Here is a 23,904-nt window from a genome sequence, read left to right as displayed (position 1 = left end):
TACATTGGATTGTGTAATGACATTTCAAAAATAAAATTACTTTTTTATACGATTCGATAATTAAATACTAACGGTTTCTGGAAGTTGCGGAATTATGAGTTTATAAATGTTCAGTACCGTACAAGTTTAGTTATGTTTTTTTCACTAATTGCCTATTTATAATTTTGGTCTAAAAAATACACATTCAACGTTTTTTTACATAGGCCTAATATACAAATATCAACTTTTTCAATAGCATGTAGCTATTTTGATTAATTTTGTACCCATTTTTTTCTTATCTTGATTAAAATGAATGTACTGTATTTACGTACTTTCTAATGTTTTTAACCATTTTACTTTAAGTCCTTTTACTTAACAGTATTCCTTAAGTATATTTAAAGTATTGCAGATTTTGTCATCGTTGTGAGGATTTCTGTTTTAAAATGTGATATTTACTTAAATAATTCTCAATACTGTCTCATGTATCCTTTACATTTCATTTTAACGGGTTTTATAGGTTACAATTGCACTTTGCAATTGCAAATCTTGCAAAGTTTGCAAATCTTGTCAAACATGTTTATAATTATTTTGTACGATGACACATAGACTAATCAATTATTTTCTCAGATAGATTTCCTGAACATTCATGAAACTATTTCAGTTACTTTGTATATGTAACAGGGAAATCCATACTAAAATATTATGCATCCCAAACTTACTAAAAAAAATATATCCATAATATTACCACTAACATTTCAAAACTACAATTGTCAAGAACAGTTGTACGTTTGCATTACATTTAACATCGTGATTTTAAAATCATGATACGTTATGACATTGGATATCTAAACTTTATGCTTAACTTAAATAAAACAATAAATCTTTATCACATATACTTTTGTAAACAGTGTGTGACAATTTAGTTCATAAGCAACGCTAACTGTAGACTTTTCCAATCTCTCTGTAACAATAAACACCATCGACATAAAACGTTCGCAATCAATTTCACTCCCGACAAATTCGACCTCTTTGCTCCAACACGACAAATGTCTCGTCTTGATGGCGTCGTTTCTTACCATTTAACTCCAATTCTTTACAGTTTACAGAGTCCACAGAACAGCTGATTAGTTACACCAGCTGATCAGCTGATTATTATTTTAATGTGATTGTTTGTATTTCGATTGTACAGTTAAGATTTCTGTTTGCGTGTTCAATAAAAGTGTGTTTATTAAGTTATAGAATGTGTTATTTTTATTAAACACTACACAAATCTATTTCAACGCTATAACTATTAATGATCGTACATTTAAATAGTATCTGTTCATGCAATAAAAATTACTATCGTATTAGTACATTTTAAATAGCGTTCAATTTTGTTAGTACATTATTATACTTTTTGAAAGAAATCAAATCAGGATTTAATACGTCACCAAAATTATTCATTTAATCAAAATGTCATTGTTTTAGACATTGGCTAAATCCTCACATATGTTCATCACATGTTTGGTTATCTCTATAATTTGCATTTGAATTTTTTAAAGCTAGAAAAGTAAATTCACATAAAAAGATTAATTAGAGGTGCCCGGATTTATTTTAGATTCGTGAATCAAACGATTTCCACATCTGATTTACAAATTAACTAACAACATTGACTTTACTGGAGCAAATAAGAGTAGTTGAAAGAACCTTCACATACTATACAGCATGGTATACTAGTTTCTTGATTTAGTGTTTCCTACTACAAAAACACAATTCAACACATTAGAATATATGATTACATAGTTAACAAACTTAATCTTTCAGTTTAAAATGGCTGAAAATTTCTCTTCTGAAATAGCTCTAAACACTAAATTATTTATTTATTTCAAATTTGATGTAAGATTAAAATCCACATTGGATGCAAACTTTAGAATAATTCATTTACAGTGAAGGCTTATACATCAAAGAACACTTCATAACAAAGGAGTTAACATTTTAACTGTTGACGTTACGGTTTTAAATGGATTTAAATAAATTTACTTTTATGTTCATAAACAAAATATTAATCTGTAGTGAAAAAAACTGCAAGATTGTAAAATAGTCCATAACAATCACGTAGGAGTTAGTGAGTCATATTAGTTATTCCGTTTGAAATGGGATTTAACGTGAGGGCTTTGTTTCCACTTACGTTTGGTTAAATCTTGTTTTGTTAGAAATATTGTAAAAGCACGCAACAAGCATAACTTTTATATACCACTGTCAACAGTTTATTATTTTATTAAATATCTTCTTAGTTAGAAGCCAATTTGAAAGCTAACTACTTCGTGTTAGTAAAAGATCACAGAAGACATTTTTTTATATTTTGAAACAAGAAACACTGTGCCTGTGCAAGTTGCTAGTTCAGAATACCAAAAGTCAGTCGATTAAGATACCAAGAACCGAATTTTAATAAATTTGTTAGCTTTATTTTCATTTCACATTAGATTAACCAACGACTGTTAAAAAATATGGGTACATTTTTTGCAAGAAACGATTTAAAGTGATTTGCCTATGTGGAAGACATAATAGTGATACAGTTTCCAAAGTATATCCATTGCTACATTTCACCAAGTATGTATATATTTTATTGTAGTGGATTAAGTTATTCATAGTTATTTAACTATTGAACATAGAGCGTTTAACGTATTTTTACACGAACTCTAATAAAATAAAGTCCTATAACTCGATAGTGTTTTAATCAACAGGTTAAATTTGTTTGTTTATTTACACCAGTAATTTTATAACCAAATTATTAATTTAAAATTTAATCGCGAATGTAAACCGTAAGGTTAACTCAGTAAAATGAACTTAGTTTACCGCACATTCCTAATTGTATTTAAATAAAAAGTTTAGGGAATGTTGTGGTTTTATATACTATCCAGAAACAATGTAGACTATTCAAACGAAAAATCGTTTTGTCAAACAATTTTTAATGAATAAATCTCATAAGCTTTTATCATTAATATCAATTGTGATAGGAACACCCCCTAGATACGTATTGTAACCCAATATGAGTGAGAAATGGGTGTAGAATGGAGTCAGATGCCTTGTGTAGCTTTGTTACTGACTATGATCAGCTGTTTCATTACCTAGGGATCAGGAACAGCTGGGTCCAGTTTCGAATCATCAAAAGCTGCACACTTTTGATTAAACCGGAAACCTTATGGTTACTAGGAGATCCCTATCACCACTGACCTACCCAGCTATTGAATTATCTTGGAAATTTTCAACAAGTTTAATTACACTTGAGGTGTTTTAATACCTACCGTAATTTGGCACAAACTAAAAAGATGAAGAACTAACAAGGAAAAAAATTAATTTCAAATTAAAAAAGTTAAATGTATTGAAGAATTCCATCCCTTAAAAGTCATAAATAAATACGAAGTAGAATGTTTGTAAAAACGTTATCATTAAACATTATTACTCTCGTCAGTAAGATTCCCATTATGGATTCACCATCAAAGTCTCAGCGACTACATACAAGGAGGACGGCGTGGTTTGTACAGCTGATCTCATTTGATATTTCCCACGAACCGTTGCTTACTTTTGATCTTCATCGGAATGCTTTTGATGGTTAGAAACTGTTTTGATTTGTTAGTGATGTTTTATGATTGATCTTTTTCACGGTTAAAATGTTTTCTACTCGTGTGCCTTTTAAAGTTGTAACTTTCGACAGCTTCCATTTCAGATTACGTTCGAAAATATGCCTTAGTATACCTAAACATCCTTTTGGAAGAGTGCATTTCAAAGTTATAACTTTGCTGAGCATTTCATTTCTACAATAACCCAGGTTTTATATTTTTATTTACATTTTTAATCATATGATCTGAAATAACGTTGAAGAATTATTATTAATGTTAAATTAAATACAGATACTCCTATATACAAATTGAAATTTTGTGTTCACATATTTTGAAGATTAACTTAAGCTATTTTAATAATAATTAATAATTAATAGTAAATGCCCTATTTTTGGTTTAATACATTAACTTATATATTCTCTTTACATTGTTAGTAAGTTATGTGATTTATGATTAACTTTTGGTATTATAAGGTAATCGTGTTAAGGCTATATTGTGAAAGACGCTATTTTATATATCAAAGTAAAGTACGAGCACTATCCAGGCTATCCAGAAGTATATTATTTTGTGGCTCTGTAAAAGAGATGATTAGTAACTCCTAACTTCACTTCACTAATTGATAAATGTAAACGATTTTACCGATTTTACTCTGAGAAAAGTCGCTTTTCGATAGCTTCAATCTGGAACCTGCAGTCCATTAATTTGGCTTTTAATATATCGTTCTGGGGAGCGAGCTGGCGTAGTGGTTAGAGCGTGGGACTTCAGTCCCTGAGGTCCCGGGTTCGATCCCCGCCAAGTCACCAAAAGATTTTATCTAAGTGATAATGCCGCAACCCCTTGGTCTAGCCTGAAGTAATGTGAAAAACCATCCCAAGCTCGTGCCTAGCGTCCTAGGACAAAAAAATATCGTTCTGGCTGTATAAAGTACTCACCCTCAATATAACATTCTGCTTAAATATGCAACCAAGTCTACGCCGTCTTGAAAAATCGTTTAGTTCACGATCGAACATTCATCATTTTATATTTGAAATTGAAGTGGAAATAAGTAAAGGAAACGTTTTACAAAGTGTGAATAAGTAATGAAAGTAAACTTTAAACGAGATTGTTGAAAACTGTTCAAAAGTAATCAAAGCCGACATTTTAAACTCGATTGCAAAGAAGATTGTGAGACGAGTATTTGTGTAAATCAAACCGAAGAGTGACATTTTGTGTTACTCATCTGATTGGATGTGCTTAAAAAATATCACTCTGGAAAAAAAATGTAACTTTAATTTCAAATTCCGTTTTCTCCTTTTTTGAACACGTTTTCTTATTAGTTATCTTCAAAACAACTTCTAAGTTAAAAATACTTGTTAATAAGTAATTAAAACTTAAAGTTATTTACAAAATCCAAGTACTTTTACATCTGAACGGAACTTCAAACTACTTCAAGAAGAAATCTAAATTTACGAATACTTCGGTTCTCTATGGGTTATTCCCCTTTTTTAAAAGCTAATTAAAGTTCTGTGGTGACTAACATAACTGAAATAGATATTTATTGTTTTTATTTTATTTGTTAGTAATTTATCTCTTAACTTATAAAGCTATTGGTTTTATGAAAAATATTTTCTATTTCTCCATTTATGACTTAATTAAACTCAATGTTTATAACCTAATGAATGAAAAATTCTATATTTTAGATTAATCAAATTTATATGAAAATTTTAATGAACACTGATTTTTTCACTATCAGAAAAGCCTTAGGGTTATAATTCACCCTGTAGCATTATTATTTTATGCACAAATATTTTCTATGATGAATTTAATCCATTCTTAAACTAATAACTTAATAAACCTACTTTTAACAGTACGTAATTATCAGTCTACAAAAACAATTTTAGAAAATTTAAATTTTTCGATTTAATGGACCACCATTACGTTTTAGTGCAATTTATTCTATACTAAATTTATCTGTTACAAATACAGAAAATATATAAAGATCACATTATTCCCAAATTATTTTAACTCAAACTAAAAACTAGGTTTCTCGCAGTTAGAAAAAAGTTTAAATCTCCAGTTAAAATACCGTAACTTTCGTTTCACGCGATAGGAAAAGTTTATTGTACACTCAGATTGGCAGTTTTAAAAACTCGGATCACATATTGAACTTTGTGCTTAGTTATACCATGATGAACGTTTAGTCATATAGACATAAATTGTTTTATTGTATATTCAAAAAAAGTTATTAGCTTAGAGGAAAATTGCACAGTGTTTTCTATATACGGTGCAGATTGCAATAGTTTGATAAAATTTAAAAATTAAATTATTTTAGCTTATGAATAGTTAACATAATTTATCCGTTCAAAGTTGTTAGCATATGATGATTTTTAGAAAATCTTATGTTAAGAGAAAAACTTTAACTTAAATACGTCCAAAAAGTTATTGATATTGGGTAAAGGACATTAAATCTAAACCTAAGGGGTTTTCAGGGCATCATTATTTTTATGTGACTAAAATTGTATCGCCAAGTAACTGTATTTGAAGAATAACTCATGAAGAATCATGAACCATCCTTCCAATGTAACAAATTGACTTCTTGTAAACATTACGCAGTTAACAAGCATTTGAAAACATTGTTAACTATTCCAATATTTTCAATTTTCTAGCAGCACACTACCAATTGTATCTTAAATACTTTTAATTAAATGTTTGCTCATTTATGTACAAATTAAGCTCCAAAGTTAAATCCTAAATTAGTGTTTAAATCTGTGAATTGAATTCAACCAATAAATATAGATCATAGAAATATAGACAATAGATTATAATACAATCAGGATTAAATTTCTCACAAAGTATGACAATTACTAAATTGACAATAGCTTATTTAAACGTAATGTATCTGACAAAGTGTCAGTGTAGTTAAAACCTTTGAAGATTAAATCAGCTGTAGAGGTATTAATGATTCTGTTTGAACCAGAATTATCCTGTTAACTTTGATTGTCATTAGTAAGGCTTGTTATGATGATTTGATGTGACAATTTATTAACATTGTTTGTCATTTATTAACACGACGAGTTTTCAATTTCAAATCACATTTACAGTAGATTTTTTTAAATTTATTTTAGTTAAAAAACCTTACAAGCTTTTAGTTAGGGGATTTTTTTTATGTACGGAGTCGCCTTCGAAATAATTGAGATCTTAATAAGAAACAATTAAAATAATGATAAAAATATGTTTTATTATTATTAGGGAAATAGCCACACCTCATTCTTGTATATTTAAAAGTCAATGCTGTTACAAATTGATTCAAACAATTCATGTTTACAATTTTTTTATGTCAACTTCATTCCCAGACGGTGTAGTAAGCAACTAGTTTAAATTGTGTATTTTTGTTTTGTGTATATATACAATGTTAGAAGGTATTTAGGTTTAATGTACAATAAAATACTGTCGAAAGAAATCGAATGAACCCAATTTTAACTCCAGACAAATTTGTCCTCTTTGTTCCAACAAAACAAATAGTCTGGTTTAACAGTCTCGTACCTTACTTTTAAATCTTATTATTAGTTTTCTTCCGACCACTTATTGGATTCTATTAATTCATTCAATAAAACTTATTTTAATTATTTTATTTTATTGAAATAGAAAATCGTATAGTTAGTCAAATACATAGAACAGCTGTTTGTTTATGAAGAAAACACCAGATTGAAACAAAATATGAAAATAAACTATATGAAATCATTTTTTATTGAATGCTTTCCTGAAATTCAATAATTCAGAAAAAGCCTTTTCGTTCTCATATAAACTTAAACTCTTAATCTTGAGTCAATGTAAAAAATAGTGAGTATGAGCCTATAAAGATAAAACTTACATGAATTAAAATTTAAATTGTGAATTTTTCAATTCTATAATTACAGCTGGAACAGTGTGAATGTAAACGAGTATGTATGTTGTACGGGCTTAGCCTCTGTACTGCATGGCTTACTGATGGGATTGTAGGATGTTCCCGTTGTTGTAAAGTGATCACGGTTCTCAACAGAATAATATTATATGTTTTCCTCTTTTATGCTATGTAAATGAACTTAGTTTTCGTTTTGTACAATAAATAAAGTAGTTTTCGTAGCCTCGATGAATACAAATAATTTTTAATAGAAATGAAGACGTTTTCATCAGTCCAGCGTTTTTATGTTACTATTTTCAGAGTTTCGGTAATCTCGTCTTAACTAGTTAAGAACAAATTAATTAATAAACAAATTCAATAAGAAACTTATCACATGAATTAATCTAACCACAATCTGCTAATACGCAATCAATTTAAATAATATGGAAATTCTCTGCTAATTTCTTTCTATAGAACATAGAGAACATTTTTTCCAAACAAAGGACAGGTCGTTTAAATTTTGGATCAAATTGCGACGAACTTCTCCTCCCTAAATAAAAGCGTCAAATTTCAAAAAAATGAACCAGTGGACTCCATAGTGGGTCTACGCTAAAAAAATTCCTCAAGGAGAGTTTCTTAAGAAGGTACTGTGGTTCCCGTATGAGAGCGAAGTGCACCCATCGATGTATAAAACCTAATACTCTTCGTGCACCATGCAGAATTGTCATTGTACTGAATCCACTGTTGTCATTTAGGTGTACGGATATACTAGATGTGAAACGTTTTCAAAAACATTCGTTTACACATTTATTTAAAGCATCAATGACATAGTAAACATATGTACGAGGTATAAAATATTTTACAATCATGATCGCTAGCTTTACATGTGCTCATCACCATGTGTGTGACGATTAAATAACCCAGTGGCTCGGAATCCACTATCAGCTCCACATATCTAGAAACGAACAAGTTGAATCTCTAAGGTAGGAAAAAGTGTTTATTCACTGGGGAACTTGCACAAAAACTCCTTAGAAATATTCATTACTTTTTGTGAAAATATACAACGAGGAAATTTGTTTCTACAAACTGCCAGCCACAAGAGAATGAGCGTGTTACAATTTAAACGTCAAAGAATGACTTTTGGTAGAAAGCGAATGTGCTCGTTTAGGGAGTTACGTTTGGTAAACATTTTTACATTGATGCGAATATTTTGGTTATTTGAATCTGTTCTGAGTTATTGAAGTGTTCTGTTACCTAAGTGATGTAAACACGCTCTTGCGTAACGTGTAACGTACAAGATTTTACCTGACCCGTCAATATACAGGAGGTTACGAACCATATTTTTCATTATCCATTTCACTCATCTCCTAACAGTAACGTTCATTTACAAACAAAAGCTAGGTTAGGAAAATTCTTCAAAACATAACAATCAAATTCAAGTACAGCTGATTTCTAGCGTTGAACGTCGTTGGCTCCATAGAGGTATATTTTTTAAGTTAAGCACTCAATGTTATTTAAATGGGTTTCATTACCTCACCGAGTGAGTTTTTTCAACTTTACATCACTCGAGAAGTAAAGAAGTTGTATACATCACGCTTGGGATAGGGAAGTTTAACATGGCGGGTTAGGTAAAACTCATTAACAACACGTTATTGTTGTGTACTCAAACAGAAAAAAACTCATAAAACTAACAAAAACACACTAAACAGAGCATAGCACAATTAAGGACTTAAACATGACACCACAATTTGTGTCATGTTTCGAATTTATAGTTTTAGCATAGTGCTTCTTAAATTCTTTTATTATATCTTATTCTAGACCTACAGTTAATGTTTGATAAATCAACTGAAATACTCTCCATATTATTTCCAACTTGTTAAAAAGTAGGGCTAACAAGATGGGTATTAACGTTAACTTAGTTTATGGAAAATATAAAAAAAAACTTATCACAACTGATACGTTAAGACAGAACTGGTAAACTTTTAAATTACTAATCTTATTATATTTTGTCATAAAAAGAATCTTCTGGATTTATACTTTAAAAGCATGAAAAAGGACAACAAAAGTAACAGATTAACAATTCGCTGCTACTAACAAAATTCATAAACGAAAGATGAAGTGTAATCTAGAATGACGTTGCGCCAGATTGGAGAACAGTCCATAACAAAACACGTTGGCTCTAGCGAGATTCATATTAGTCATTCCGTTTGAAATGGGATTTAACGTGAGTTTTGATCACCACTTACAAAAGCTGTTTGTTGCTGACTGTTTTGGAGGTTTTGGACTTGTAGGGAGTGGAATCCTACTAATATTATAAATGAGAAAGTTTGGATGGATAGATATGGTAGATGGATGGATGGATGGATGGATGTTTGTGACAAGTAAACGCGAAAAAAACTAGTCGGATTGGGCTGAAATTTGGTGTGGTGTTACCTCACATTCCCGATTAACATATAGACACATTCTTATCTCAAAAATCCTTTCGGGTTCTACCCCAGTAGCTCTGGAGTTTCCCATGTTATGAGTATTCATATTTAAAAGGAATAAAAGAATTTTTTCAGCTGTTTCAACTGCACCAGTTGATTCTAGTATATTAAATAGCATTACAAATTTATAAGGATTACCAACGGGTTGCAGGACTATTATTTTTCATATTTTACATATTTCTTGTTTACTCCCCTTTCTTGAGTTGAACTAATCGAGCTTGCATAAGCATTGTCAACTCTTGTATCTTCGTCTTTGGTAATTATTTCTGATCCATTAAGCCATGGACAGTAGCTTATAATCTCTATATTCTGTCTAATTAAGTGTTTTATTGAAGATCTCTGTTTCAAAATATAAAATATACGAGGTTCTTTATTTAAACGACTCCTAGGATGGACAACGAATGTTTAAACCACTAGTTAAACGTTTAAATAAAGGTCCAGCTCTATAATATATCAATTTGGAAACAAATATGTGATATTTTGAAAGATTCTGTATGGGAATTTGTGCAAAGTTCATTTTTGGCGAAGGTTAACTTAAAATTTATTTAACATTTTTATTATTGTAAACAATGTTTACGAATTGTGCGTTATAACATGAATCACAAGTCTGATCCTCAAAGAATTTCTTGAAACATTTACTAATATTACGATTTTATATTGCAACAAAGTATGCTTTTAACCCCACCCTACAAATTGCCAGATGCAGGTCAATAGCTATTTAAGCCGCGAACTCACTAAATATTCCGTCAACGCTATAATATATTCTGAATGATCAACGATTCCGTCATTTTAAGGCTACATTACAAATTCTGCCCGCCAAGTATTGAACATCCTTCGCCGAGTTTGCCTGCCTTGTATAACCTATGAGAAGTGACGTGTTTTTGCAGCTGTTTCTCTCTCCATCTTTCTCACATTCGCTTACTTTTTATCGCTAGAGGTATGTTCTTTGAAATATAGTTTCATCGAATCCGGCTTTTGAATTTTTAAAACATATTTAATGATTTATTTCAGGATAATTAAAAAACTAGGTAACCCCATCCTTTTCTTTATGGACTTCATGTGGATGTGTTAGAACTTAATTGTTAACCAGCATTTTTTATTTAGTTTGGTGTGATTAATTAGACTAATTATCGGTATGTAGATAATTTTTCGTTTTGTTGTTGGATTCTCTATATCAAGTCATTAACTTACATATATTCGTATTTAAACTTTAGAATGGGTTGAGATGTCCTGGGTAGCTTTGATAAGGACTAATTGTTGTTGAATTTTGTCCAGGACGACTCATTGAAAGACCAATGATCAGGGACAGCTGGTTTCACTTTCAAGCCGTCAAAAGTTAATGACATCTTTAAGGATCGGACCCACAACCTTCTAATTATAAGTGAACATCAAAATTACCCGAGTACCTAAATAATTAAATAAGCTATATTTTAATTAACTTCAAACAAACTTCCCTAAAAATAACTTATCGTTTTGTGGCTGTGCGTTTTATAAGTTTAGAAATATTTTTTGATCATAGCCTAGAATTGTATTCGTATATTATCTTATTGTATCAATTTTATTAAAATATTGTAGCTTTTTTGGCACTTTACAACAGTGTTTGAAATCATGTTTGGTATAAAAATAAGATTACTTTACCAACAGTTATTGATTTTTAAATATTTCCTTAAATAAATACACGTTTCATGGTGATACCATTGCTAGAATCACAAATGTAAAGACTCTAATTTAACTAGTTTCAAATAATGTAAAAAACTATTAATGGTATGCTACAAAGTGTTGATTGTATTATATACAACGTTACATTGCAAAAACTAATACATTTTCAAAAGTATAATTGTTTTCACTTGTGTCTACATGTGAGTTAATAGACGTTAAAGAATAATTGAGCTCAAAAACTGTTATGTTTTAATTAAAACATTACATTTGGAAACAAACAGCTTTTGTAAGTGGTGATCAAAACTCACGTTAAATCCCATTTCAAACGGAATGACTAATATGAATCTCGCTAGAGCCGACGTGTTTTGTTATGGACTGTTCTGCAATCTGACGTAACGTCATTCTAGATTACACTTCATCTTTCGTTTATGAATTGTGTTATTTAGTAGCAGCGAATTGTTAATCTGTTACCTTTGTTGTCCTTTTCATACTTTTAAAGTAAAAGTCAATAAGATTTTTTAAATGACAGAATATTAATAGAATTAATAATTTAAAAGCTACATATTGTATATGTATGTATACTATGGATGTTTACTATATATACTATGTATATACTGTGATACGTTTTTTTTTAAACTTAACTGACGCAAAATAAATAAAATAAAATAAATAAACTTCATGCTATAAACTAAGTTGACGCAAATTACCAAAAGTGGGATAACCCTATTTTTTGACAAATTGACAATAATATGTAGAGTATTCCAGTTTATTTATACAAAATTAACTGCAGGTCTAGAATAAGAAAAAAGAAGTGAATGTAAGAAGCTGTTTGCTCAAACTAAACGTAAATTCTAGACATGAGACAAATTGTGAAGTCCTCACAATTGTTCTCTGCTCTGTTTTGTGTTTTTAGCGAATTTCTTGTATAGGGAATACGCTATTACTGTATGTCTCATGGTAAGACCTGGATCCTGGAAATAATTTTTCGTTTTGAGGTCCCCAAAGGCCAAAAACACCACCAATTTGATGTGAAAACCCTTGTAACAAACAAAACTTCTTAACTGTTATTCCATAAATAATAAGTTGAGTTTCCAAAGGTCAAATGACATACGTTTTTTGAATGAGTGTGCAATAACTCAGAACAGACTCAAATAACCAAAATATTCGCATCAATGTAAAAATGTTTACCAAACCTAACTCCCTAAACGAGCACATTTTCTTTGTACCAGAAGACATTCTTTGACGTTTAAATTGTAACACGCTCATTCTCTTGTGGCTGGCAGTTTGTACAAACAGTTTTCCTCGTTTTACGTTTTCACAAAAAGTAATGAATATTGTGTAAGGAGTTTTTGTGTAAGTTCCCCCAGTAAATAGTCAGTTTTTAAATTCATTTTAAATTAGTAAGTTGTAGATAGGTTAATAGTTCATTTCTTTTGTTCTATATTCAATTAGTTATTTTCACTGTGGATGCGATACTCCCTGGTGTGGATTAACGTCCGCACTAGTGAGTACTACAACTATCCACAGTACTATCCTAATAATTAGACCAATTCGTTAATTACAAGGCAAAAATGTGGTTCAGATTCCACTATAACCTGTAGGTTGCTATTATGGGCTATTAATTAACAGCTGTGTCTAAGGAATTTGTCGGTCTTAGTCACTAATAAGACTACAAGATCGCACCACTCATCCTACTCTCATCTCCATCCATATTTGGCTTAAAACACCTACATTCATACGGTCACCATTTCGAAGAAAAGTATTAAAATGTAAAGTATAATATAGCGTTGGTATTCGTGTAACATAATCGTAACATAATTTGTACACTCAATAAATATTGGAAACCCTCTGATAAATTTACACATCATCATTATACAGATTTATATTTACCATAGCCTAGTAATGTGATAGGTTGTAGCTTCGGCGAACTAGTTAAGCAACACTTTAATTATCCTTGATATTGGATTGAACCTGTATTGCAGTTCTAATCGGCCGAACACGATGATATATTGGTAATGCAAGTATAATTAGGTAACTGCCCGCATGCTCTGCAAACATACCCCCCCCCCTCCACCAACATGACAGGGAAATTACAGATTGAAACATATATTGTGATATATTGCAGATTTGTACTTGTGGATCAGATGAAGACAATGTTAGGAATTTTTTGCCCATGTTTACCAGGGATGTTTTGTTTCCTGATTGTTTTTTCTTGTTTTAAAAGCTTAAACATTATTTTATCTCAGTATTATTTCATTGTATACTATTACTTCTAATTTTGTTATTACCAAAAGTAAAGAAAATGTTTTCAACCCATCCCACTACCACAGAGGAAAATTAACACATATCAGCATACTAAATTTTAGCCAAATATGAAAAACGGATTAAAAATGTTTAAAATGTTACAAAAGGTTGTAAAATAATAATTCCAGAATCCAGAAAGTTAATTGGCAAAAAAATGATAGAATCATCTTGTCAGAAACGTTCTGGACGACACGATGCAATTTTTAGAGCAAAGAATTCAAAAGAAAGAACATGCTACTATTGCCAAAGCTTTAAATATCGTTCCATTCAACACTTTATTACCGTTTGACTGAAGATATAATTTTTTTACATAATCTCTTTTTACGTACAGATTATGTGTATAATTTTCTAGCCCACTTAATAATTCATAATGTCTTCATGCGTAGGCTTTCGCGGCCGTTGTCATTGATTAACGACGCGGTTGACGCCGAAAACCATCACCATGGAATTCATAATGTCATTCAATTTTTGATTCAATTCCCTTTAAACAAACGTATGGTTCGGAGGTTTTAATATTTTGGAAATCAACATTTTATTTTTTCTATGTATAAATAGTGATTGGCCAAAGTGTAACATTGGCAGCCTTCTCTAATTGAAAGAGTGCATCTTTTCCTTTTGAGGTTTTGAAACTAAAAATTGTATATTCAGTGAATAACACACGCCTTGAAAACTATAAGATTTATCTATGAGTTGAGCATGAAGTGTTGAACATGTTGTATGCTTAAGTGGTTAGTTAAACACCCATAACCGTTGAGAAATACCTTGTGGTACGTAATTACCTGGTGAATTTATCGACCTAGACTATCGTTACACGACACCTATCTTATACAATTTGTCATCTCGCACATGGACGATATATTCCCACGTTGGCAACACTTAACCATGAGTAATATAATAACTTAGTGCATTAAACGTTGAATTCACCCTAGTAAAATATCGAGTCAGTGACCACGTGGTTGAGATCATGCGTTGATTAAAATGAAATCTTCATTTTTGTTTATCCACCGTTTTATGTTTGCTTTTTCAAATTTGTTTGTTAAAAATATTCGATATTTCCTGTTATTTTCCACCAGTTTTTGTAGTAATCATCTAATGTTCTTTGTAATTTTTTGGGTCAGATCCCGAATCCCAAATCGTTATACAACTTTTGTTTAACGAATTACGTAATGGAAAATGTTCCCCCTAAAAAATCCTTAAAGTTTGAATAATAAAAGTTAAAAGTTCAATGAAAACACGAACACAACAAGGACACCACGAAAAAGTGTTGTAGTCACTTCTGTATTCAATAGTGACTTCGTGGATTCCCTTAACCATTTTAATTCAAAATGTGCTATTTTCACAGAGAAAATGGTAACTAAACCAGATACACCTGTACCTATAACAGGTAAATTGTTAACTATAAACAAATTGTGCTGTGAATAAATTAAATATTTTAAATTTACTTCCATGAACTGTTGAATGGTATTCAAAATAAATACATAAATAATTTTGGTCTGTGAAATAATCTATTTGTTTAACTTTCACACGAATTGCATTCATCTGGATACATAAATTATACCTCATAAAATAATATTGGCTCTGAGAGAAAGTAAAGGAATGTATGCATAAAAGATTTACGGGTTTGGGAAGATAAAAGAGGGTTGTTTTATTTACTTTAGATAACGTGAGAAACATAAAGTAGAATGTAAACTTTCCCTCTAACTCGATGTAAACAACACAAAAGAATCGCATTTATATAATTGGTTTGACAAGGAAAAACAGTTTTTAAACGTGCATTACACATTGAGTGTCTTGTAGGTTAAGTGCAAAGTAAATTTGAGGTTATGTTTCAACAACACATGGCAATGTGTGAGGTTATCTATGTACTACTACTACCACCATTGACTATAAATACTGTGTTGGTTTAATCATGAATGAATATGTGTTGTGTTTGTGAATTATTAGTTTTTACAATTAAAATAGTTGTTATGTAATTGTTAATTTACGACTTCTTCTGAACTATTAAACAACTTTAACAGCTAGAGTAGTTAAAGGCTTACTAGTGCCTTTGTATTTATATTTACATAGTGTTTATAGTAGGTGAGCAGTGTTTCACCTTCTTCAAAACATTGTGTGTTTTGTTGTTGACATATTTAGTATATTACTAAACTAACTCATGACACAAATTCAAACACAATAAAGGTAACTGTTATGTTATCTGCTGATACTTCATAATCTCACCAATCTTTGGACATGACTCATAAGGTATCCCTTAAAGCATTTCCTTGTACCTAAAAGCTTTTAGTACATGAAGGTAACTGTTTTGGTATTTACTTGTCCTGACAATCTTTAATCTTATCAGTACCTAGCTTGTAACTGTTATGATCCAAATGGCCTGTTATTATATAATCTTATCAGTATCCAGTACTTAGTAACTGTTATATCTATCCTGATAATCCTTAATAGTGTCAGTAACTGATAACTGATAATTGACGTGTTTTGATACCATATAATCTTATCAGTACCTAGGACTTAGTAAGTGTTATGATATCTACATAGACTGGTAATCTTATTAGTACATGAAGGTAACTACTATTATATCCACATGGCTTAAAACTTTCTAATCTTATTAGTACATAAAGGACTGTCGTGACATCTACATGTTCTTATAATTTATAATCTTATCGGTACCTAAAAGTTACTCTTGTGACATCTATATGTGCTGATACTTATGATCTGACCAGCCTTTTGAAGACAATTGTTATGGCATCTAAATTTACTGATTAATCTAATTGATAATATAATGAACACCGTAAGGTAAGTGTTGCGGCAACTACATCTTATGTTTAAAAATCTTGTCAGTACCTGATGATAACCATATCGGTACATATAATGATACTTTACAATGTATCCAACTTTTACGATCTACATGTCTTAATATTTTGTAGCAGTACCTGAAGTCAACTGTCATCTACATGTTATAATACCATATAAAGGATTTGAAGATTACTATTCTGATAACTACACGTGCTGACGCTTTACAATCTTATCAGTGTCCGAAAAAGCTGTTATAGTAAATACCTACTTGAAATCTTTTGGTACCTGAACGCGATGCCTAAAACCTTATTAGTACCGGAATATGGTGACTACAAATCTTATTAGTACATGAAGATGGTGTCTCAAAAATCTTATCAGTACTTGTAGGTGGTAACTATAAGTATTATCAGTACTTAAAGGTGGTGTCTAGAAATCTTATCAGTACCTGAAGACGTCTAAAAATCTTATCAGTACCTGAAGGTGGTAAGTAAAAATCGTATTAGTACCTGAAGGTGGTAAGTAAAAATCTTATCAGTACCTTAAGGTGGTACTAAAAATCTTATTAGTACCTGAAGTTGATATCGACAAATCTTAGTAACTGAAGGTGATGTTAAAAATCTTATCAGTGCCTGAAGGTGGTGTCTAAAAATCTTATCAGTACTTGAAGGTGATGTTTAAAAATCTTATCAGTAACTGAAGGTGTCTAAAAATCTTATCAGTATCTGAAGGTGATGTCTAAAAATCTGATCAGTACCTGAATTTAGTGTCTAAAAATCTTAGTACCTAAAGCTCATGTCTAAAACTCTTATCAGTACCTGAAGGTGAGCGTCGTCAGAGGCCGGTAACTCTTGTGGCTCCTCGGATCTGCGAGTGGTGTTCCCCAGAAGTCATCACCGAGCAGGGACAGCAGCGGTTGTGTCCCGAGCACGTCTGGGTTCCGAACCACGGCGACCACATCGTCGTGTACGAACTCGCCGTAGAGAGCGTTGGCGTAGCACGCGGCCGCCACTCCGGCCACCACGAGGTACCTGGCCATCACTGACGCGTCGCCAGACTGCACTGCCCTTATACCGGCGTTGCGACGCTGCCACCCCCTGAAACATCCCCCCACCCCCACCCCCCATCCACCCACAACCTTGACTCACAGACACACTTTGTAACTCCGGACGTCCAACTTTCTCGGTGATTTCTTCCTCGTTAGAGCGAATGTAGGTTAATCTTCGTGTTTGATTTATTCGGTTGGTTGTTGTTTGTAGAATTTTTATACTCGTTGATGTTTTTATATTGGGAAATTTATTGGTATAGTGATTTGACATGTGTTTATATACACGAAACAGTCAAACATGAAGAAGAATCACATTTATAATCACACAAAAATTATCAGTTGGAATACATATTATCATGCACACTTATTTTACATGATTGACAAAAAACATTTTTTTAAGTGACCTGTAAATAAAGGGTGTTTTCGTTCATTTTTCTAAAACTATTTTAAAGTGTAGCGATAGACAAAAGCTTCACATTTTCCTCCCAACATAGAGGCCTAATAGATTATTCGTTTTCGTTGTAGTAAAAAAGTACATAACAATTTAATATAAGTCCTACATTGTTGGCATTTTAGTCAGCTGATTCGAAATTACTAAACATGGTGCTCCTTTCGCTTTCAATGCAAAGTGAAGATTATGGAATAAATCTGTCAGTCCATGCAAGTTTTACCTTCTTAAGATTTCGAACATTGGTTACTAGAGTAAATTTGTGTAATTCTTTGATAACTTCACTGCAAATATATTTCCTTGATTTATTACCATCTCTAATTGGATATACCATATTCAGATTTTATTATAATTTTTATATAATTTTCCAATCATTTATTGCATTTTAACGTGAGAAATTTACTGGGGGAAATGCGCAACTCTGCTGTTCGATGAGATATTTTTTCTAACGTTTCCTCAACTTGATTCAAACAACTTTAATGTTTTATAGCATTCTGTGCTGAACAACCAAGATCATTCCCTGAAGTATCTCCAGCCAGAAGAACAGTCAGCGAGGTGTTGTCTAGAAGCCTCATCTGACTGAAAAGTGAAACTCTGGACTTTCCAAACTTGCATTACAAAACTGGGGGCGTGGCGTCATCCTGTAATCCAGCTACTTGGAATCCACTAATTGTAAATATTTAAAGAGTTGACAATGTGCATGCAGGCTCAATTAGCTCAACTCAAGAAAGGGGAGTAGACAAGAAAGATGTGGGAGCAGTTCCAGATCAAGACACATAGGATAAGGGGGTCGCGCGATCTTGTAGTCTTGTTAGTGACTAAGGCCGACATATTTCTTAGACACAGCTGTTAATTAATTGCCCATAAAGCCAATGGCAACTAAGGGACCTGCAGTTTATAGCGGAATCCGAATCAAATTTTTACCTTTTAATTCACGAATTGGTCTAGTCATCAGGATAGTATTGCAAATAGTCGTAGTACTAACTACTACGGTCAATTCACATAAGGGAGTAACGCATCCACAGAGCATGCCTATAAATATCCATAATTGTGGATATTAATAGGATAAAACATTGCTCCTCTCTCTACAGGTCCAACACCTTTGGTGTCTTGATCTGCTCTGCCATCTTCCTTGTCTACCCCCCTTTCCTGAGTTGAGCTAATTGAGCTTGCATACACATTTTCAACTCTATAAATATCCACAATTCGTCAAGTCTAAGTAGCTGGATTACGGACGACGCCTCGGTCCCAGTTTTGTAATGCAAGTTTGGAAAGTCCAGAGTTTCACTTTTCAGTCAGATGAGGCTAGACAACACCCCGCTGACTGTTCTCTGGCTGGAGATACTTCAGGGAATGATCTTGGTTGTTCAGCACAGAATGCTATAAAACATTAAAGTTGTTTGAATCAAGTTGAGGAAACGTTAGAAAAAATATCTCATCGAACAGCAGAGTTGCGCATTTCCCCCAGTAAATTTCTCACGTTAAAATGCAATAAATGATTGGAAAATTACATAAAAATTATAATATAATCGCAATATGGTACATCCAAATAGAGATGGTAATGAATCAAGGATATATATTAGCAGTGAAATTATAGAAGAAATAAAAAAATTTACTCCAGTAACCAATGTCCGAAATCTTGAGTAGGTAAAACTTGCATGTGCTGACAGATTTATTCCATAATCTTCACTTTGCATTGAAAGCGAAAGGAGCAACATTAGTAATTCGAATCAGCTGACTAAAATGCCAACAATGTAGGACTTACATTAAATTTGTATGTACATTTTTACTACAACGAAGACGAATAATTGATTATGCCTGTATGTTGGGAGGAAAATGTAAAGCGGCTATCCATCGAAACGTTTTAAAATTGTTTTAGAAAAATGAACGAAAACACCCTTTTCTACAGGTTACTAAGTTGAAAAATATATGTTTTGGCAAATAAGTAAAATAAGGTTGCATGATAGTAACTATTTCACTAGCTAATTTTTGTGTTATTATAAATAAAGTGGGATCCTTCTTCAAATTTCACTTCTTACTTTGAGTGTACAGCATTCACGTAAAATTAAAGCTATTGAGGCCAAAGAGAAACCTTTCAGTTGTCAACAATATATTTCTTACTTTAAGATTTTCATGAAAATACAGGCCTAGGCCTGTTCAAATTTATAGATTGATGTGTTGTGGAAATGAATAAAATGCTCATCAAACTTTTGTACATTATTTGACATTTTTACAATTTTTGCCTTAGCTCATGGGTGTGTTTGTTACAAAACTCTCATTTAAATTGATACAGTAAGTGAGAGTCATAACTGCTGCTTACATAAACAAAGTCGACTAAAATATTACCATTTTAATGATTTGAAATAGACTACAAAAGAATATTATGATAAACTACATTGACCAAAGACTATTCTCAGAGTTTGATAATGGTTATCCTCTAGCAAAGCTCGATCATCCAGGTACTATTTATTAAAATGGCACAGTTTAATTGAGTTTATAAACACAGCTGTTCATTCATTGTTGTTCAAACTGTGAAAGAATTGGAGATGCTCGGGTGCTCGCATTGCTTAATTTTGAACTACATCAACCATAACCGAACAGAGACATGAAATCCATTAGAAGCAATGTAGTTTGATATGAAGCTTCATGGTGACATGGAACAGAACTAAAAGAGCTGCATGGGAAGACTGAGTCCAAAAGGTTTGACCACCTCAGACTAAAAGCCTGGCCCTTTCACATTAAAGTAAGGTATGAACACTGATGAAGCAGAATCATGAAGATTATCTGAGGATAGTAGTTTGTGATGAGCAGTCTTAAAAATAAAATTCTTGGCTTCTTTCATTGGAAAAGCGACAAGTTTAAATAATTATATCGTGGAGTGTTCCAAGGTGGGAATAAATGCAGAACAGCATTTAGATAAGTTCAAGTCCTTTTAAATGGATTTGGAAAATATTATTAAAACTAACATAACTATTGAAAAGCTATTATTATAGCTGTTATTTTTAACGATTAAAAATTAAATTAACAATAATGGTTACTAATTTTTAATAACATCATTATGAATTTTTAAATGTTTATTGATGGGTTTGATATGTTGGATAAGATTATGTTTAAGGACCAACATCTTTTTTGAATTCTATTGAATTTGAATTTTTTGAGAATAAACCCCTAAGTAATTGGTCTCAATAAACACTTTGGAAAATGGGTTTAATTTTGACGAACAACACCAACCTACCAAATAGACTGGTAAAACAAAATAGACCATTTGTAACTGTATTCCTATTATACCAGATGCAATGCATTTTGGAAAGAATTGGTTTCACTATGAAAATATTGAACACAATAGTTTACCCAAGAAGACACGTCATCAATTTCATCCATGGAAGACATGAAAAGAAATCTAGGGAACAAGAAATAACAAATCAGAACTCACAAGTAATGGTGAAAGTGGATTGGACAAATAAGTGCTCAAATAAACTCGATCAAATATATCTCAATTCATAGACTCTAGTGGACAGGTGGTGAGTTTTACTACAGATTTTTTGTTTTTAATTAGTTTTCCTTGATTATTGGGCTATAAATAAATGATCCTGACTAATGAAAAAGCTGATAAAGTGCTTCAGTTGTAATAAAGTCAGTAATAAAGCTATACAGTATACAGATCATCTCACTCCACTCTTCACTCATATTTGGGTTAAAATGCGCACATAGGTGGCGTCTCCATCTTATTTAATAATGATAATCAGATAGTTTAGTTGAACCAGCTGTTTAGATTCTTTAATTCCATTTAAATATGAGTACTCATAAGGTTAACATGGGAAACTCCAGAGCCACTGGGGCGGAGCCCTTTTGACGGATCTGCACCAAACTTCACACAAACCATCCTTGAATAATGCTTAATAATGCCTGAAATCTTCATTACAATCTGTCGAGCGGTTTTGGAGTCCATAAAGGACAAACATACAAACAAACATACATTGGATTTTATAGATATAGATGATAATGATAATAATAATGAATAATTGTAAATAAGGAGTTTTAACTATATGGTTCAAATTTAAAGTTATAATTTCTCAGCAGAAACAATTGGTCAAATTATGATTTTTGAAATTTCGATCTATCTTAAATTACATGTTTTAATTGTGATTGTAAATTATCTTAGTATATTTATATTTGTTCTTTTGTTTTTCCTTTTTCATGAACAAGTTTCAATTAAACTGGAAACTAGTAAAGTATCTTCATAACACACAAAAAGCGTAACTGTGAAATTTTCAGAATTTCAACGTTTTAAAGTATAACGAAACCAGCTTGCTAAAAAATGAAAAGTGTTTAGTTTTCAAATTAAAAATACACATTAAATATGAGGTTTACAATTTTTTTGCAGGAAAATTAAATAATTATTAAACACAGGATATGTTCTGCAACGAACTGATGTTAGATTTAGTTGTGCAGATTGACGTGTAGGTGCAGCACTGCCTGAAGCGATAAAGAAGATCACTTAACATTTTGAATAACGAGATTAATCGGAATAACACCGTTATAAACGCATTTGTATTTAATTTTGCTATGTAGATTATAAACCAATGTTTTCCTATGTAAATATAATTTTGGACGACTAATTTATACTTTTCCCAATAAGTTTATGGCATAAAAATGTGTTTTCCAGTGATGTAATTTGTTTATATGGTTTCAAATTAATTAACAGTACCGGTACTGTATATTATACTTGAACGGCAAATTTACTGTTAAAAAGATGTGTAGCGTGAGCCTATCATTTACTGGTACCACTTATACTAGGACAGAAACTGTATGGATCATTAACAAGTGATGTCAATGTATTCATTTTTTATAATTTTTTAAATGGAACCGTTGTAAATTTGACCCACTAAACGCTTTGATGTTTTAATACTTAAAAATAAGTGTTACAGTTATTTTGATACAACAAATTATTCCACCAATACCTCAATAAATTCAAATTTAAAATTATTTTACTTTTTAAATAGCCTAAATGTCGATGTTAGTGAAGTCAAACAATTAAGGTAAAACATTTTAAAACTCCAAAACATTTGTGTAGCTATAAATTGCATTTTTATCGGTCCGGACTAATTTCTTCGGTAAATCAGCGGACGAATTTTCACGTCAGAAAAATGTACAGCTGATGTTCTTGACTACACCTGGTGTCTTTCAACCTTGAGATAAAAATAATTACTTTAGCCTCAGAACGTGTGTATTGAAAACAGCTGTTTTTGCCACAATATTATGAAGGTTATTCCGATAAAATCAGCTATAAACTCAAGGATCTTAAAACAAATTGAAGAACAAAATAGTTCCGATTGAAAACGTGTTATCGCCTTGTATTGAAATTCATTTGTGTTTGACATAATTTTTCATCGTATATATTACTAAAATACAAATTAACTTAAACCTCAGTTCTTTAAAAAAAAGTTACTTTATATTCTTGAAATGTAATACTTAGTTCAATTGCTGAGTGGCCATAACGTGGAAGAGTAAACTTTAAATATTGATTTCGTGTTTTTCTGACAACATGCGATTGAATATTGTTACTGAAACAAAGCGAGGAGTTCAAGGAACATCCGATAGATAGAGCAGAGTCGAAGCAGACAAGTGCTGCTAACTGGTGCTTGTGATACGAACTAAAATAACACTTGTTACAAACAGTACCAAGAATATTAGAACAGAAGCGGAATGGATCATAAAAATAAAAAAAA

At 31.5% G+C, this 23,904-nt stretch overlaps 1 protein-coding gene across 1 annotated transcript in view; it reads right to left on the bottom strand.

Moving 5' to 3' along the window:
* Positions 1–17,718, bottom strand: part of LOC128984803 (protein O-mannosyl-transferase TMTC1-like) — a 73,269-nt gene extending 55,551 nt beyond the window's left edge. Inside the window, exon 1 of the mRNA XM_054404170.1 lies at positions 17,498–17,718. Coding sequence (XP_054260145.1) covers positions 17,498–17,718 — 221 coding nt within the window. The remainder of the gene's footprint in view (positions 1–17,497) is intronic.
* Between the last annotated feature and the right edge of the window lie 6,186 nt (positions 17,719–23,904).

The sequence above is a fragment of the Macrosteles quadrilineatus genome, unplaced genomic scaffold (genome assembly GCF_028750875.1).
Source record: "Macrosteles quadrilineatus isolate MER2022 unplaced genomic scaffold, UCM_ALF_1.0 Scaffold_2__2_contigs__length_208266976, whole genome shotgun sequence".
NCBI lineage: Eukaryota > Metazoa > Arthropoda > Insecta > Hemiptera > Cicadellidae > Macrosteles > Macrosteles quadrilineatus.
Note: the sequence above shows the minus strand (reverse complement) of the source record. Positions and strands in the feature narration are given on the sequence as shown.